The sequence below is a fragment of the Diplotaxodon limnothrissa genome, linkage group LG5 (assembly GCF_057381915.1).
Source record: "Diplotaxodon limnothrissa isolate DT_005_m linkage group LG5, D_limnothrissa_male_GT1.1, whole genome shotgun sequence".
NCBI classification, from domain to species: Eukaryota; Metazoa; Chordata; class Actinopteri; order Cichliformes; family Cichlidae; genus Diplotaxodon; species Diplotaxodon limnothrissa.
Window position 1 is genome coordinate 22,458,297 of NC_140600.1, and position 13,437 is coordinate 22,471,733.

At 45.4% G+C, this 13,437-nt stretch overlaps 1 protein-coding gene across 2 annotated transcripts in view; it reads right to left on the reverse strand.

Annotated features, from left to right (window-relative positions):
• Positions 1–235: 235 nt before the first annotated feature.
• Positions 236–13,437, reverse strand: part of bsnb (bassoon (presynaptic cytomatrix protein) b) — a 74,692-nt gene continuing 61,490 nt past the window's right edge. Inside the window, exons 5-10 of one of the 2 annotated variants that reach the window (XM_085353284.1) lie at positions 6,430–12,702; positions 2,317–4,399; positions 1,114–1,961; positions 687–798; positions 437–583; positions 236–276 (exon numbers count right to left, since the gene is read on the reverse strand). In XM_085353284.1, the coding sequence (XP_085209410.1) occupies positions 236–276; positions 437–583; positions 687–798; positions 1,114–1,961; positions 2,317–4,399; positions 6,430–12,702 (9,504 nt within the window). Of the gene's footprint in view, positions 277–436; positions 584–686; positions 799–1,113; positions 1,962–2,316; positions 4,403–6,429; positions 12,703–13,437 lie in introns of both variants that reach the window. The other variant, XM_085353283.1, reaches the window with a different exon arrangement.

Consider the following 13,437-nt stretch of genomic DNA (forward strand, 5'->3'; position numbering starts at 1 on the left):
AAAATGAACATGTTAAATAATAACCACACATATTTCCCTTTTCTAAGCAGTAACTATTCAAAATTTGGAAGTGTTCCATCATTTCTGTTGACAGATGTCAGCCCGTCATCATTTCTCTAACGCAATCCGTGCTTCTAACATAACAGCTTGAAAAACAACAAAAATGTATACATTTTTATAATTTCAACAAGTCTCTTATTAAGAACTACAGTTTCATTACCCTCCTCTCTACAGTTCACCAGAATGAAGTGAACTTCTTCCCAAGGCCGGACAAAGCTGCAAGAATGACAAAAGAGAAGAAGGCAAATATGAAAAAACAAGAAAATCCAAGAGCTTAGTTTTAGCTGTAATAAATTTCTCTGTTTTACCATATCATAGCAAAACTAAACCTAAAGGAAAACTCTATTTCAATAAATCAAAGTATTAATGAGAGTACCATCTCCCAGTTTTCCTGCTTGCTCTGCAGCTCCTCCTTGCAGTATTTTGGTGAGAACATTTTCCCCTTCAGCAGGTGCCTGGCCTGCTGTAGCGCTGCCTAAACCTCCCGGTTTGCTACCGATCCCAACGGGGGCAGCCTTGGAGCCTACAAACAACAACAACAAAAAATCTAAATCATCATGTACTGTGTGCCATATTTTTGCCTGTGGCGGTGGTTATGGCATCTTGACAGTGATACTATGACGTACCAATGCCTGTTAGAGGTGGCGTGGCTATTTTGGTAGGCTGAGGTGCTATTGGGATTCCTGCTGTAGGTTTCATTCCTGTGGCAGCTGCTGCAGGCGTGGTATCCATTTTTGCCTGAACAAAAATCAAGACAAATACTGAGTACGGGGAAACTGAAACTACTGAGTGGATTTCTGAGTGAGTCACGTTGTTCTCACACTTGCATTTCAGCAACAGCATCAAACAACAGCTTTATCCATAGTGGCATTTGGAACCGTTTTTGAAAGCTGAATAGGACACACCAGTGCAATTCACTGCTTATAATTATTATATCATCATAAAAGGCTTCTGTGGATTATTTAGAAAACACAACTACTTAAAATATGTCGCCATAAAAACATGTATGTTGTTGTATATGGGGAAAGCAAGGCCAGGTGTAGCTCTACTTACCGCTGCAGGTGGTTGCCCTGCTGCCGACCCTACTCCAGGCTGTCGTCCCTGTGCTGGAGCTTGGCCAGCTTTTGGCTGCTGCTGTGCTGGTCCAGCCCCTGCACTTGTTGGTATAGGCTGACTGCTTTGTATCTGGCCTTGCTGCAGCGGTTGCTGCTGCTGCTGCTGCTGTTGTTGCTGTTGTTGCTGCTGCTGCTGTGCATTCTGCTGATGGTGCTGCTGCTGAGCATGTTGGGTACCATCAAGTGGCTCAGAGCCTGGATGCCTCCCCGACTGGTCCTGCCCACCTGACCGCTGCTGTCCAGAATGGCCCTGAGAGGTCTGCTGTTGCTGTGGTTTAGGCCCTGTTGCAGTGGGATCCTGTCTCCGGGACGTTGAGCGATCTCCTTGTCCCCTCTGACTCCTTCCTGCAGTGCCATGGTGATGACCGGAGTCACGAGAGAAGTCTCCTGAGTTCCGAGGGCTTCCCTGGGCAGAACGTGAGTCTGCACCGCTCCTTCTTTGTAAAGATGAGGAACTCCGGCCATCAGAACGGCCAGATGGGTCTTTGGGGTGTGTCCTGGAAGACCGAGAGGACCTGGAGTCTTCTGTGGAGTGGCGGGAAGAGCTGTGTCTGCCAGGGGTGCTGCTGTGGTGACGGTGGTCCCGTGGTGTGGAGGATGAGTGGCGTTGGTTGTACTCATCCTGTGGACCGTATTCCTCTGGAGGCTCGTCGTAATCATGGTAAGTATGTTTACTACGTCTGCCTGTGGACGAGTGACTCCCGCCTCCATGATGTCTTGAGCGATCAGAACGAGCCTCCCGTGGTTTCTCAAACCAGTCAGTCTCCTCTTGACCCAAATGATAGGCTTTTCAAAAATCAATACAGACATGATCAGTCAATGTCAGTGGTATTGCTTTGGCGGGTGGAGTAGCATGCAGACTGATGACATGCAAAATATCTGTAAAGCCATGCTCCATATTCCAGAGCCATGCAGATGTTTAAAAAAAAACAAAAGGAAAAAAAGAAGCAGCATTCACGGCCCACCTTATACATAAAAACTATGCATGCAAAACATGAATATAAAACATTTTTGGCATTGTTTGTCAAAGGAAAAAAAATAAATAAATCAAAATAAAAATGGTGATGTTCTCCAAACTTGGCATGCAGTCTTTTCAGCACAGAGGAACAAACTACAGCACAAATAATTCAGCACCAGTTACCTTCACTGTCAGAAACAGCACAATGCATGTCATCTACAAGATAAGGGTCATCTGGTTTATAGACATGACTCCTGGGCAGGTCCTTCTTATGATGGTCCTGTACATCTGGAAGTGAATGGCTGGAGCCGTACTGGTTTCGCACGTCATGGGCTTCTGATATGCCAGAGCTTCTTCCCATGCCGACAGGCTTTCCAACCGGACTGAGCGGGCTCTCCTCTTCTGAATTCTGGCGCATAGGAGGCCTTCCACTGCGGCTGCTTCTTTGAGATCGCTCCATAGCATCTCTTTCATACGATTTACTCCGGTGCCCTGTGGCATCTCTGGAAGAAATCTTGTCCATACCATATCCTGTAGACCTGGACCTACCAGAGCTATACATGCGGTCCTCTTCCTCAAGACCTTCACGACTGGTGCCATAATATTTCTGCTGGTCGTATGCACTTTTCTTCATCCCGTAGGTGGCATCATCCTGAAGCTTCTTGGATCTGGACACCACTGTACAGGAACCCCCCGTTGATGTTGTCATTGTGTAAGAGGCAAGGTCAGACTCCACATCCCGTGCTTCTTCAATAGGGGAGAATTTTGAAATTTTCTGCTCCATTCCCTGCTTCCTGTGTTTACTACGTTTAGAGGAGACTACGGCAGGGGCAAGATTCTTGGAAGTTAATTTGTGGCTGCTAGAGCTGCTGCGTGATGAGTGTTTATAATCATCATAGTAATAGGAAGAGCCTCCACTCACTGTGGTGCCAGTGCGACTGTCCACTGTGGTCTGGTAACCTGTGGAACTTATAGGTTTGCCATAAGCGTCCACGGGCTCATCATCTGGCCTGCCATATGCACTTCCTCGAGCGGGGCCATTCTCACTACGATACCGCCCTCCGACTGGATGACCCAGAGCATCTGTGGGTTGCCCACTGTCTTTTGTCAGCTCGCTGATGTCATCGATCATGACATAGTTCCTAGGAATACTCTGCTCTAAGTTAGAAGTGTAGAGACCATCTGTAGCATAAGCAGATGTGGGGCTCTCCACAGAATGAGTCAGGCCTGGCTCAGGTGGGCGGTATTGTCCATATGCATTGCCATAAGCTGAACCATAGCTGCTATCTGGAGCTGATGTAGCCACAGATACTGCAGGGTTGCTGATGACCTCATAATTGGTGGGAAGCTTTTGTTCAAGGTCAGCCAAAGATGTTTGCCTTGGTCTTTGATGGACTGTGAGAATCTCAGCCTGGGGCTGATAGGAGAGGCCAGGCTGGTAGGAACTGTGAGTGGGATAAGGAAGGCTCTGTCCTGGCATAGGTTGAGCAGGTGAATGGAAGCCCTGGTGACCATGCTGTTGCATGCCAATGTCTGTCTGATAAGAGGACTGGCCATACATGCGTGAGGAATAAGTTCCCTGGTTCTGATATCCAGGGCCTGGTGGGGGATGTGGCTGGAATGTTCCAGGCTGGGGTGCAGAGGATGAAGGGTACTGAGGAGGCTGGAAACCTATCTGTTGGTAAGTGGAGCCTGGTTGCTGTGTAGATGTTTGAGGGTATGGATAAGACATATAAGATGAAGTTGAGGGATACTGGGAAGTTGCAGTGAGATCATTCGTAAACTGACTCAGTGGGGCAGTGCTGGGCCTTGTCAGCAAACCATTAGCGTCAAAGGTTCCAGTTGCAGCTGCCATCCTAAGGTTATTGAGCTCGCTGTCTGACATGTAGTCTCGGGCATCACCCATACATCGCAGGTAGGCCAATTCTCTCCTCTCTCTCTCTTTCACCATAGTCTCCTTTCGTTGTGTAATGCCTAGCTCCAAATAGCGTAGCTTGGCATCAATCTCTTTTTCTTCTTCCTCCAGTTCAGCCTGCTGCTTACGAAGCTTTGACGACTCTTGTTCCACAGCTTTTAGTTCGCTCAGAAGGCCAGCCTTGGTGACACCCTGGGCGGGTCTTGGAAGGACCCTCTGGTGCATGCCAGGAGAGCTGTACATTTGTGCTGGAGTAACAATGGGAAGTGGAGTCTCCTCTGGAGGGGGGCTGGGGAGAGTCCTCTTTATTTTCCTCATCAGAGAGTTCTGCTGCTGCTGCAGGGAGGCCATCTGCTAGGAGGGGCAGATACACATCAGCAAACACGGAGCTATAAACAGAATGTGTTTATGTAAATTAAACTCATTACTGTACACTTAGTACTCATAGAGAAGCTGCACACATCTTCATCTCTACACCGAAGCAAAGAACTATTAAGCCCTGTGTTTTGTCAGACTCCCTGACGTTAATTGAGCTATGTACTATGAGAGCCTGAAATTCATCAGTATTTTAATTAATATGGTTTAATTTTATTAAAACGTTCCACTGAAGCCAGAAATTGTAATTGAAATGTTTCATGTTATGCCAGGTTAATAATTTTAATAAAATGTTTAGAACTAAAAGTCAACACAGAGCACCACGCTATATCACACTACATAAAAATGTTCAAATGTAACCATGTTGTTTATTAAAACAGTAATATTAAAACCACTGTTACTGTAATGAACTAAGCATTAGTCTACAAAGCTATTATCTTAAAATAACAGCAATTTTTCTAAATTTAAGGCCCATAAAGGTCAATGACAAAATTTTTGATGAAATATAATGTTGAACAAATTCTGTGTTTTAGCAGTTTAGTATATGTAAAGATAAGCAGATGATGGTTAGACATACTTTTCAAGGAGAATAAAATGAAGAATAAAATGAAGCAAATGTCTTCTGATTTCACTCCAAATGTAGTTTCAGAAAAATGCTAATTTTCCCTTTACTGCTTTGATAGTTGCTGTGGCTGGACTTCTTTTACAAGACATAAATATTTATGCGCCTCATGCAAGTAAGAACAGTGAAACATAACAAATAAAACACAGTTTAAAAAGATATCTATGCTAGTCTTTTACTTACAAAACATTTGTGCTTCGTTGATCCATGATGGAGGGTTTTTTTTAGTATCCACAAGAGAATCGAGTTTTAAATGTTAACACTAAAGATTAGAGGTATGTATATGAAAAAGACTTGGTCTAAGTGCAGAGCGATATTAATTTATTTTGACCAGCTGCTAACAATTAGGGAGCGAGCAAGGCAGCGGTGGGATTACTTCACATTGTGTCTCCCTGTGGCAAAACTTTAGGGTTTACCAAAAATAGAAAACGTGGCAAATAGAGAGAGAGACAAACGGACTAAAAATGTATAAATGGAGAAGATAGGGGAGGAGACGTAGCAGAAAAGCTTTTCTGATTTTGCCATCTGCTCTTATGAGATCATTCTGGTACTCTGTCAATGCCAGATCCTGTGTGATTATCCATGTTCATGTCCACACAAAGCATCCGAGACATCCTGGATACATATTAAAGGAAAAGCCTGAACCTTTGACCTTGCAGTCAGGGGATATACTGGCTCTGTTATGCAAATTAATATAAGAACTGTTATAATCACCTTTATCCTTTGATGGAGCATTTCTGTCCTGATGGGACAGGTTTGACCAGTATGAAAATGATGTGGATGATATTCTATGGCTTTAAAAGTCTTCAAATCTAAATTGAGTTGATTTTCGACCAGTTTGTTGTACATCGCTCTCCACCTCCCTTTTTTAAACACCAAATGAAGGGAAAATATTCTGGAAGAATTGTGTTCATCCTTACCATAAAATCTCAACCTTGGAAAATGAACTCCAAGGTGCACTGAAGCAGCTTTGACAGCATATGTTGGCGTAAACTGTGTGTGTGTGTGTGTGTGTGTGTGTGTGTGTGTGTGTGTGTGTGTGTGTGTGTGTGTGTGTATTTTTTAATTCACGTAATGAAGTTTTAGTTTTATAGTGTAGAAAAGCACTATGTGACTTCAAATAGCCCCCAAAAGGTGCTCCTTTTATTTGATTGTATCTGTGCTAATAGGCTCTAGTAACTATAGAATAAATTAGTCTTGAATGTGTAACACTAATAACCACACATTAGTTTAACTAGTTTCTAAAGTCAGATTTGTCTTGTGATTATACTCTTCAAACAGGCATTTAAATTTTTAGAATTCTACTAGTTCTTTGTTGTGTATAAACACTGATATGTTACATGCATGATAAACTCTGTTTAAACAAAAGGTTATGATTTTGTACCTGACTGTTGGACACAGCTTGTTGGTGATATGGGGAGAACCTGGTCTTGACAGGGTCCTCTGATGTAGGACTGAGAGGCTTTGGATCCGACATCGAACGCTGCACACTTTTTATGGGTCTTGGTAGAGTCTGGTGGCGTTGGGGTGACTCGGCGGTGAAGGCCTTTTGCTGGGGCGTTACGTGGGCCTTGTTAAGCTTCTCCTGTGAGGCAAATGTTGTCTCTAGCATGCGATGAGGAGACAGCGGAGATACAGGGGAGTATAGCACTTGGGGAGATTTGGGGGGCTGGCGAGAATGAGACTCATTCTGTTGCTGCTGATAGCCGATTTCCAAGGGGTCTGGTTTCCTCCTCTCAAACTTAACAACTCCTTGGAGTCTAGGGGAGATTGGGTCAGATGTGTTTGCTCCTACTATATGCAGACTTGTTGAGTAGGGGCTGATAGTTGTGGGCACACTTAGCTGAGGGGCGACCACTCCCTGGGAATGAGACTCTGGTTCTGTCTGGCAGGCCAGACTCTCTCCTTTGTGCGTTCTTTCAGGAGCCGCAATGTAATGTAACAGGTCAACCTTTGAGGTTTCTGCCACTGTAATGTGGATTGCAGGCGAAACCCTGCCTAGTTGGTCAGGTTCTGTTTGGCATGATGAATCATTTGTGGTCTGAATAGCTATGCTTGCAGAAACCACTTTGGATGATCCTTCAGATTTAGCCTCACCGCTAGATTCAGAGTGCTTGGATGCACGTGATCGCCTGCGCCTTACGGGCTGCTGGTCCCATTCTGCCTGGTCCTCCTCATCAGTCTGTACACTGCAGTCTGCAATTCGCCGAGTTCTCCTGCGCCTGTTCATGAATCTTTCCTCTCCATCTTCGTCATCTGTTTGCACACAGCTGTCTGTAATCCTTTTCACAGAGTCCTCCTCTGAGCCATCCCTCAGCCGAGGCATGGAATTCTGCTTTTTCATAATCTTAGAGTCAACCTGTTTGTCACTGCTTTTTAAAGACATTTCAGAGGCTGAACTATGAATAGGTCGAGCTGCCACCACGGCTTGGACCAGCTGTCCATCTTGCCAAAACTGAACACTCTGTCCATCTTGCTGAATAACTCTACCACTTTGGTCACAAATAATAAACCCTTGAGGGGGACCTCCTCCAACAACAACACCTTGTATAGCACCTTGGGCAGATGTTGCTGCTGCTGCAGCTGCAGCAGATGCAGCAGCAGCTTCAGCCGCCACAGCTGCCGCTGCTGCCTCCACTGCTGCTGTCTTTTGCCTTTTCTGCTCCTCCAACTGCTGCTGGAGCTGCTGCTGTAATGACTGGATTTGCTCAAGCTGCATTCTCTGTTGAGCTAGTTGTTCCCTTTGCATAATGAGCTGCGTTTCGCGCTCAGCTTGCTGCTGCTGTAGGACTTGCTGTTTGATCGTCTGCAACTCTTGGATCTCACGCTGAACCAGGAGCTGTTCTTTTTCTCTGTGACGCTGAAGCTCCATACGATCTCTTTCAAGCTCCTCTTGCAGACGTAACTGTCGTAATTTCTCTAGTTCAACCCGTTCTCGTTCTAACTGCAGCATGTGCTCTTGTTGCTGACTCAGTCTCTCATCTTCCTTACCTTTCTGAGCATCTGTGGGTGGAGAAAGTTTGGAGCTTGGTGCTTGTGCAGAACCATGTGGTGGTGCTTGCGAGTGACTTTGCGGCAAAACTAACTGTTGAGGCTGACTGACAGGTTGTGCTTGAGTTTGGGTTTGAGTGAGGGATAAAGGCTCAGTTTGAGCAGGCAACTGCTGTGCCTGCACTGGCTGGACAGTTGGAGGCTGGCTTTGAGCTTGCGATGAGAGCTTAGAGTGGTCTATTTGATGATCAGCTGTTGTGTACATCCCAGTGGCAACAACACTTTGTACTGCAGTTTGTGATGGTGCAATTGTTGTAACTGTTTGTGGAGCAACTGTTGTTAAAGGCTTTCCAAGGTACATTGGAGTTTCTTGGTGGGAGCTGCTTACCACGGGCATACCTCCTGATGGTGTGGCAGACGTTTGATATTGGTTTGGAGGAGGGTATGAATATGCTCCCTGCGTGGACAGAGGCATCCTGGGAGTCAACTGAGGCAACCTTGTAAGACTAGCCAATGGTACAGCAGTTACACCTGTAGGGTACGATCTGTAAATTCCTCTCGGCATGGGGCGCAGGACAGAGGCAGGCTGTGTAGTAATTGGCAAGGTAGAGGCAATGGGAGCATTTATGGTAGAATATATCATTCCATCACCTCCCCTCAAAGCAGCAGGGTACAAGGCGCGTATACTAGCTTGTCTAGCATTTATTAGATTTGTTAGGGTTTGGCCATTTGCTGTTGGTCTTCCATCTGGTCCATAGAGTAAATTTGCTCTTATTGATGCTAAGCTTTGCTGGAGATTTAACTTTGCTAAAGGTCCACCCCTTCCTGCCCCATATGGTAATTCTGCATTAGTTCCATACCGGTTCCCATACTGATCCACTGTGTTAAGAGCTGCACACATGCGACTGATCTCCCTGGCAGTGGTCGCACTATACTGAGCCAAATTGGAGTCCTGTGATACTGTTAGGTCACGTGAACTGTAGGCATAGTCTGAACTGATATTTGACATGGAGCCATATCGGCGAAGGGGTAACGAAGGGCCTCCGAGATCTCCTTGGTGACGCAAGTCTGTGTAGGAACCATACTGTGCTCCCATGCCAAGGTATCCACCTTCATAAACCTGATTTATACTGCTAAGATCTACTGCCATACCACCCTGGAGATTATTCTGGTAGTGGCTAGCATCAGTCATGGAAGGCAGATTAGTATCCGACATGGATGGCTGTATTCTTCCTGAGGGGACTATGGGTGTTTGGTATGCTTTATGTTCGTCTGTCATTCCTTGTGTAACTTGAGGCTGGTGTTGTTGTTGTTGGCTAATGCTGTAGTGAGGTGACTGGGGAGGATGGGCTGCTTGAGAGCTTTCAGTGGTCGTGTTTTTATCTGAGGATACTGTGGTAGACTTCTGAGTGAGTGACCCTGAACAGGAACCACCAAAGGGCAATTTGTAAACAACATCACAACAAGCCACCTGGTTTTCTGGTTTGATCTGTCCAGTAAGATCCAAGACCTGAGGAGGGGGAGGAGGTTCCTCTCGCTTTATCAGTTGAGTCACTGTGCCACTTTGTGATGGATTACTCTCATCAAGGTGCACCATCATCACATGGGGCTTACCTGTGGACAGGTTCATTACTGTTGGCTTATTTTTTAGTTCTAAGGCAACTCCACCATACAATTCGTGGGGAATATTAGAAGCAGGAGCCCCAGAAACTGATGGTGGAGCCAGTGGGGAGACTCTAGGTATGGCACTAGCAGTCACTCCAGGCTGGGCACTGCTTGTCTGGTTCACTACAAGGTCTTTTTTTATCAGCAGTGGCTGGACTTGATTAGCCAAATTATAACGAGCAAAAGAGGATTGCTGCTGGTGCTGCTGGAGCTGTTGTTCCAGAAGCTGTTGCTGCTGAAGCAGCTTCTGCTGCTGTAACTGCAGTTGTTGCTGTTGTATACCCAGATTCTCCAGACAGGCATCAATTTTGGGAATAGATGGGTCTGTGATTGGTGGCTTACTTTGGGTTAAACAGACAGCTGATCCAACACCTTGCCCAAGATCCACACGGTTTTGTAATGGATCTCCATACACGACAGGCTGCTTTGGTTGGGATATGAATGTTGAACCTGCGACTGTGACACTCACTGTGGTTGGCGTTGATACAGATACGTGTGGTTGCTCTTGTGCATTTAGGTTCATGATAAGAGGTTGCACTGCTGTGTGTCTACCAGCCGGCTGCTCTGCTCCTAAAGAGTATCGTCTCGTGTCAGAGGCAAGGGATGTTAGGTCCATTCCCTGGTCTGTCATTATAATTGGAGCTGGCCTCATTGGGGCCCTCAAATCCACAATATTAGTTCCAAGAAGTGTTTCACCCTGACCTACAACCTTTGAAGTGCCTTGAATATTTGAAATTTTACCTAGCGATATCTCCACAGATCCAGCACTTATACCAACATTAACTTTTTCAACATTCTGAGCCATCTGAGAAGAATGTTTCAGGGACTGTTGAGATGGGTGTTTTTGAGGTGATGTTGGCGAACTTGTCGAAGAGGGATGCGAGCTGTAAAGTGTTTTACAACTTGCTTGTGTTGGTGATGACAAAGGCGAAGTGGAAGAATTTACAGTAAGTGGCTTGGCAGGACTAGTTGTTTCTGAACCGAGAGTTATCACCATCACCGGTGAATCTTGGGAGGACTGCTGTCGTATGAGACGTGGCGAAACTGCTCTTTGAGGTGCCTGAGCCCCATGGGATGCTGCAGCTGATGTAGGACCACCAGGCACAGATGGCAGTTGCCTGCCGCCACTACTAGTGGATCGCACAGATGGGGCATGAGTTGGACTTTGTACTGGAGAAGCAGTGGGAGAGACTGGGGGGCTAGGCCCTTTGAAAAGGGAAAAGACTCTGGAGGTCAGGGAGGATGTTCCAGGGTCAGATGGTGCCTGTGTTGGCCTCTGGGAGCCTACCTTGGTGCCAGCAGGTACCGGGCCACCTGTTTGGCGATTTGTCACAGTATGACTCACAGCTTTTGTTGTGGCAACTCCAACAACACCTTCAATTTTGGCACTCTGTGTCATCATCCTGTTTTGTGTTTCTTTTGATAGATGCTGTGCTGCATGAATACCTGGAATTCTTGGATCACTGCCTGTTGTAGAGAAGGACATAGGTGCAGTAACCTGTGTTGGGCTTGAGCCAGGGGTGAGTGCAGTTCCAGCTTCAAGATGATGCTTATCATCAGACTGAGAGGTACTTTTCCGCTGATTAACAGCTTGCCCCTGCCTCTGCATGAGCTGTGCTTTCTTCATCATCTCCTCGTACACTTCCTCTGCACTTTTCAGTGTTTTATCAGATGGTAAAACTGCTGTCTTTTCTGTTGGAGAGTAGAGAGAAGTAAAGGTTGGAAGGTTATACTCATTTCCTGATTTGTAAAGCTTTCCACCAATTATCTCAAAGCCTTCTGCCTCAGAGTCCATAGAAGGTGAGTACTCCGAACATGACGATCTGTGAAGTTCCTCCATCTCAGCAGCCTGCCTCAGCTCCTCTGTTGGTGATGCATCCTCGATAGGAGAGAGATTACTTGGAGGAGTTTTGGACCTTTCTCTGCGTCTTTGGGCTCGTAGCTCTTCTTTATCCCTTTTTGTTTTTCGGGCAGTACTTCTGATCCTCTGTTGCTCTAAATCTCTCATTTGCTCCTGTTCTCTAAGTAGTTCTTCCTCCTCTCTAAGCTCATCCTCCTCAGATGAGTCCTCAATGGTTGGCAGCAGGGGCCCATGGGAACGATGGCGAGCCTTTCTCTGCTGCTTAGCCTCCTCTAGTCGTGCCCTACGGCTAGGGCTGCTGTCACTGTCATCCTCCATGGATGACACAGATGTGGGGGATGTTCCAGAGGTGTAGCTGGGGGTGGTGGCAGGCAGAGTTGATGAATACTCTCCTTTAGACCGCTCCTCTGGAGACCCAGTCAGACTTTCCATCTCTAGCTCTGGTTCTCTTAGGTCATGCTCAGTACTGAGCTCCATGTCTCGATTGTAGCTGTTGGTGTTATTTAGCTCAATGGTTTTAAAGCGGCGAAGGCCTCCAGCGATCACAACGTCTTCTTCTTCATTTGCCTTATAAGCCCCTTCTGAAACCTTGGCGTCATCCTCAAAACTATTAGAATGATGAGAGAGTCGTCGCCTCTCTTTGTTTAAGTCTCCACTTGTTTTATGTGACTTTTTTACTTTCTGATTTCCATAATCTTCTAAATCTTCTTCATCAGCACTCATCTCCATAATTTGCCTCCTCATGTATTCTTCATCTGTTAAATCTTTATGTGACTTCTTCTGTCTTACTGGCAATGGTGAGAGACCACTTTCACTGCTGTCCTCCACGTAATCATGCCGAAGCTTACAACTGAGGTCATCTTCTGATTCATCTCTTGCTGCATCGTCATCGGGACTGATGTCCTGTCCTACCGACAGTGAATGTGGCCTGTGCTTCTGATCTGAAGTACTCTTTGACTCCAACAGAGGTTTCATGGAGCTCTCCAGCTTGGTGATTTCTGAGGGGATGGAGGCACCTCTTTCACTGAGCTTGATTCCTTCTTCCCGAATCTGACCAGTAATTTCCCCATGAGAACTGGAGATGCCATCTGAAGAGTATCCAGTGTCACTTAAACTCTGAGAACTTGATTTGTTGGAATCCTAAGAAAAGAGAGGAAGAAGAGAAGAGGTCAGAAGCAAAAAAGACATACTTTTTTCCTGTAATTAATTAATGAAAAAGTATATTACAAGCTTCAGTGCACATCTTGTATCCAACTATTTCATCCAGCTCATCAGTGACATTTCTATGAGCATTTTTGAAATGCTTAGGAGTAAAATTAATTCACTACACCTAATAAAGATGAAATAGTCTCTAATAGTAATATATTAGAGAATAATTAACTTGGAAATAACATATCCGTAAAGAGACAGTTCACCCCAAAATAACAATTCTTACTTCGTGGCGCACAAAGCACCAAAAAAAAGTTGTCTTGATACATGTTTTTTTTTGGGTGGCAGGCAAAAAAGGTTAATTTGAAAATCCAGGAGCTATGTCTCTTTCTAGAATGTATGACTGCACAACTAAAAAAAGACCACCGACCTTGGTGGGAGTAGTTCATTCTAGGAACTACATTCTTTTTATTGAACTACACATGCAAATAAAAAGAAACTATACATGCTGCCACACTGTCACAACTACAAGCCTCACAGCACAGGTAAATGTGATGCAGGTGGTGGATGCAGTGGGGTAGAAAGAAAAAAACTTCTTGAAAGTGATTAGTGCTGGATTCACTATTTATTTAGAGTAACCAGGTCATGATGTTGAGAAACAGACTTTATTAGGGTTGAGTTTTGAGCACCACTTGGTAAGTGGCAGTTAGCTCCTTGATATTCACC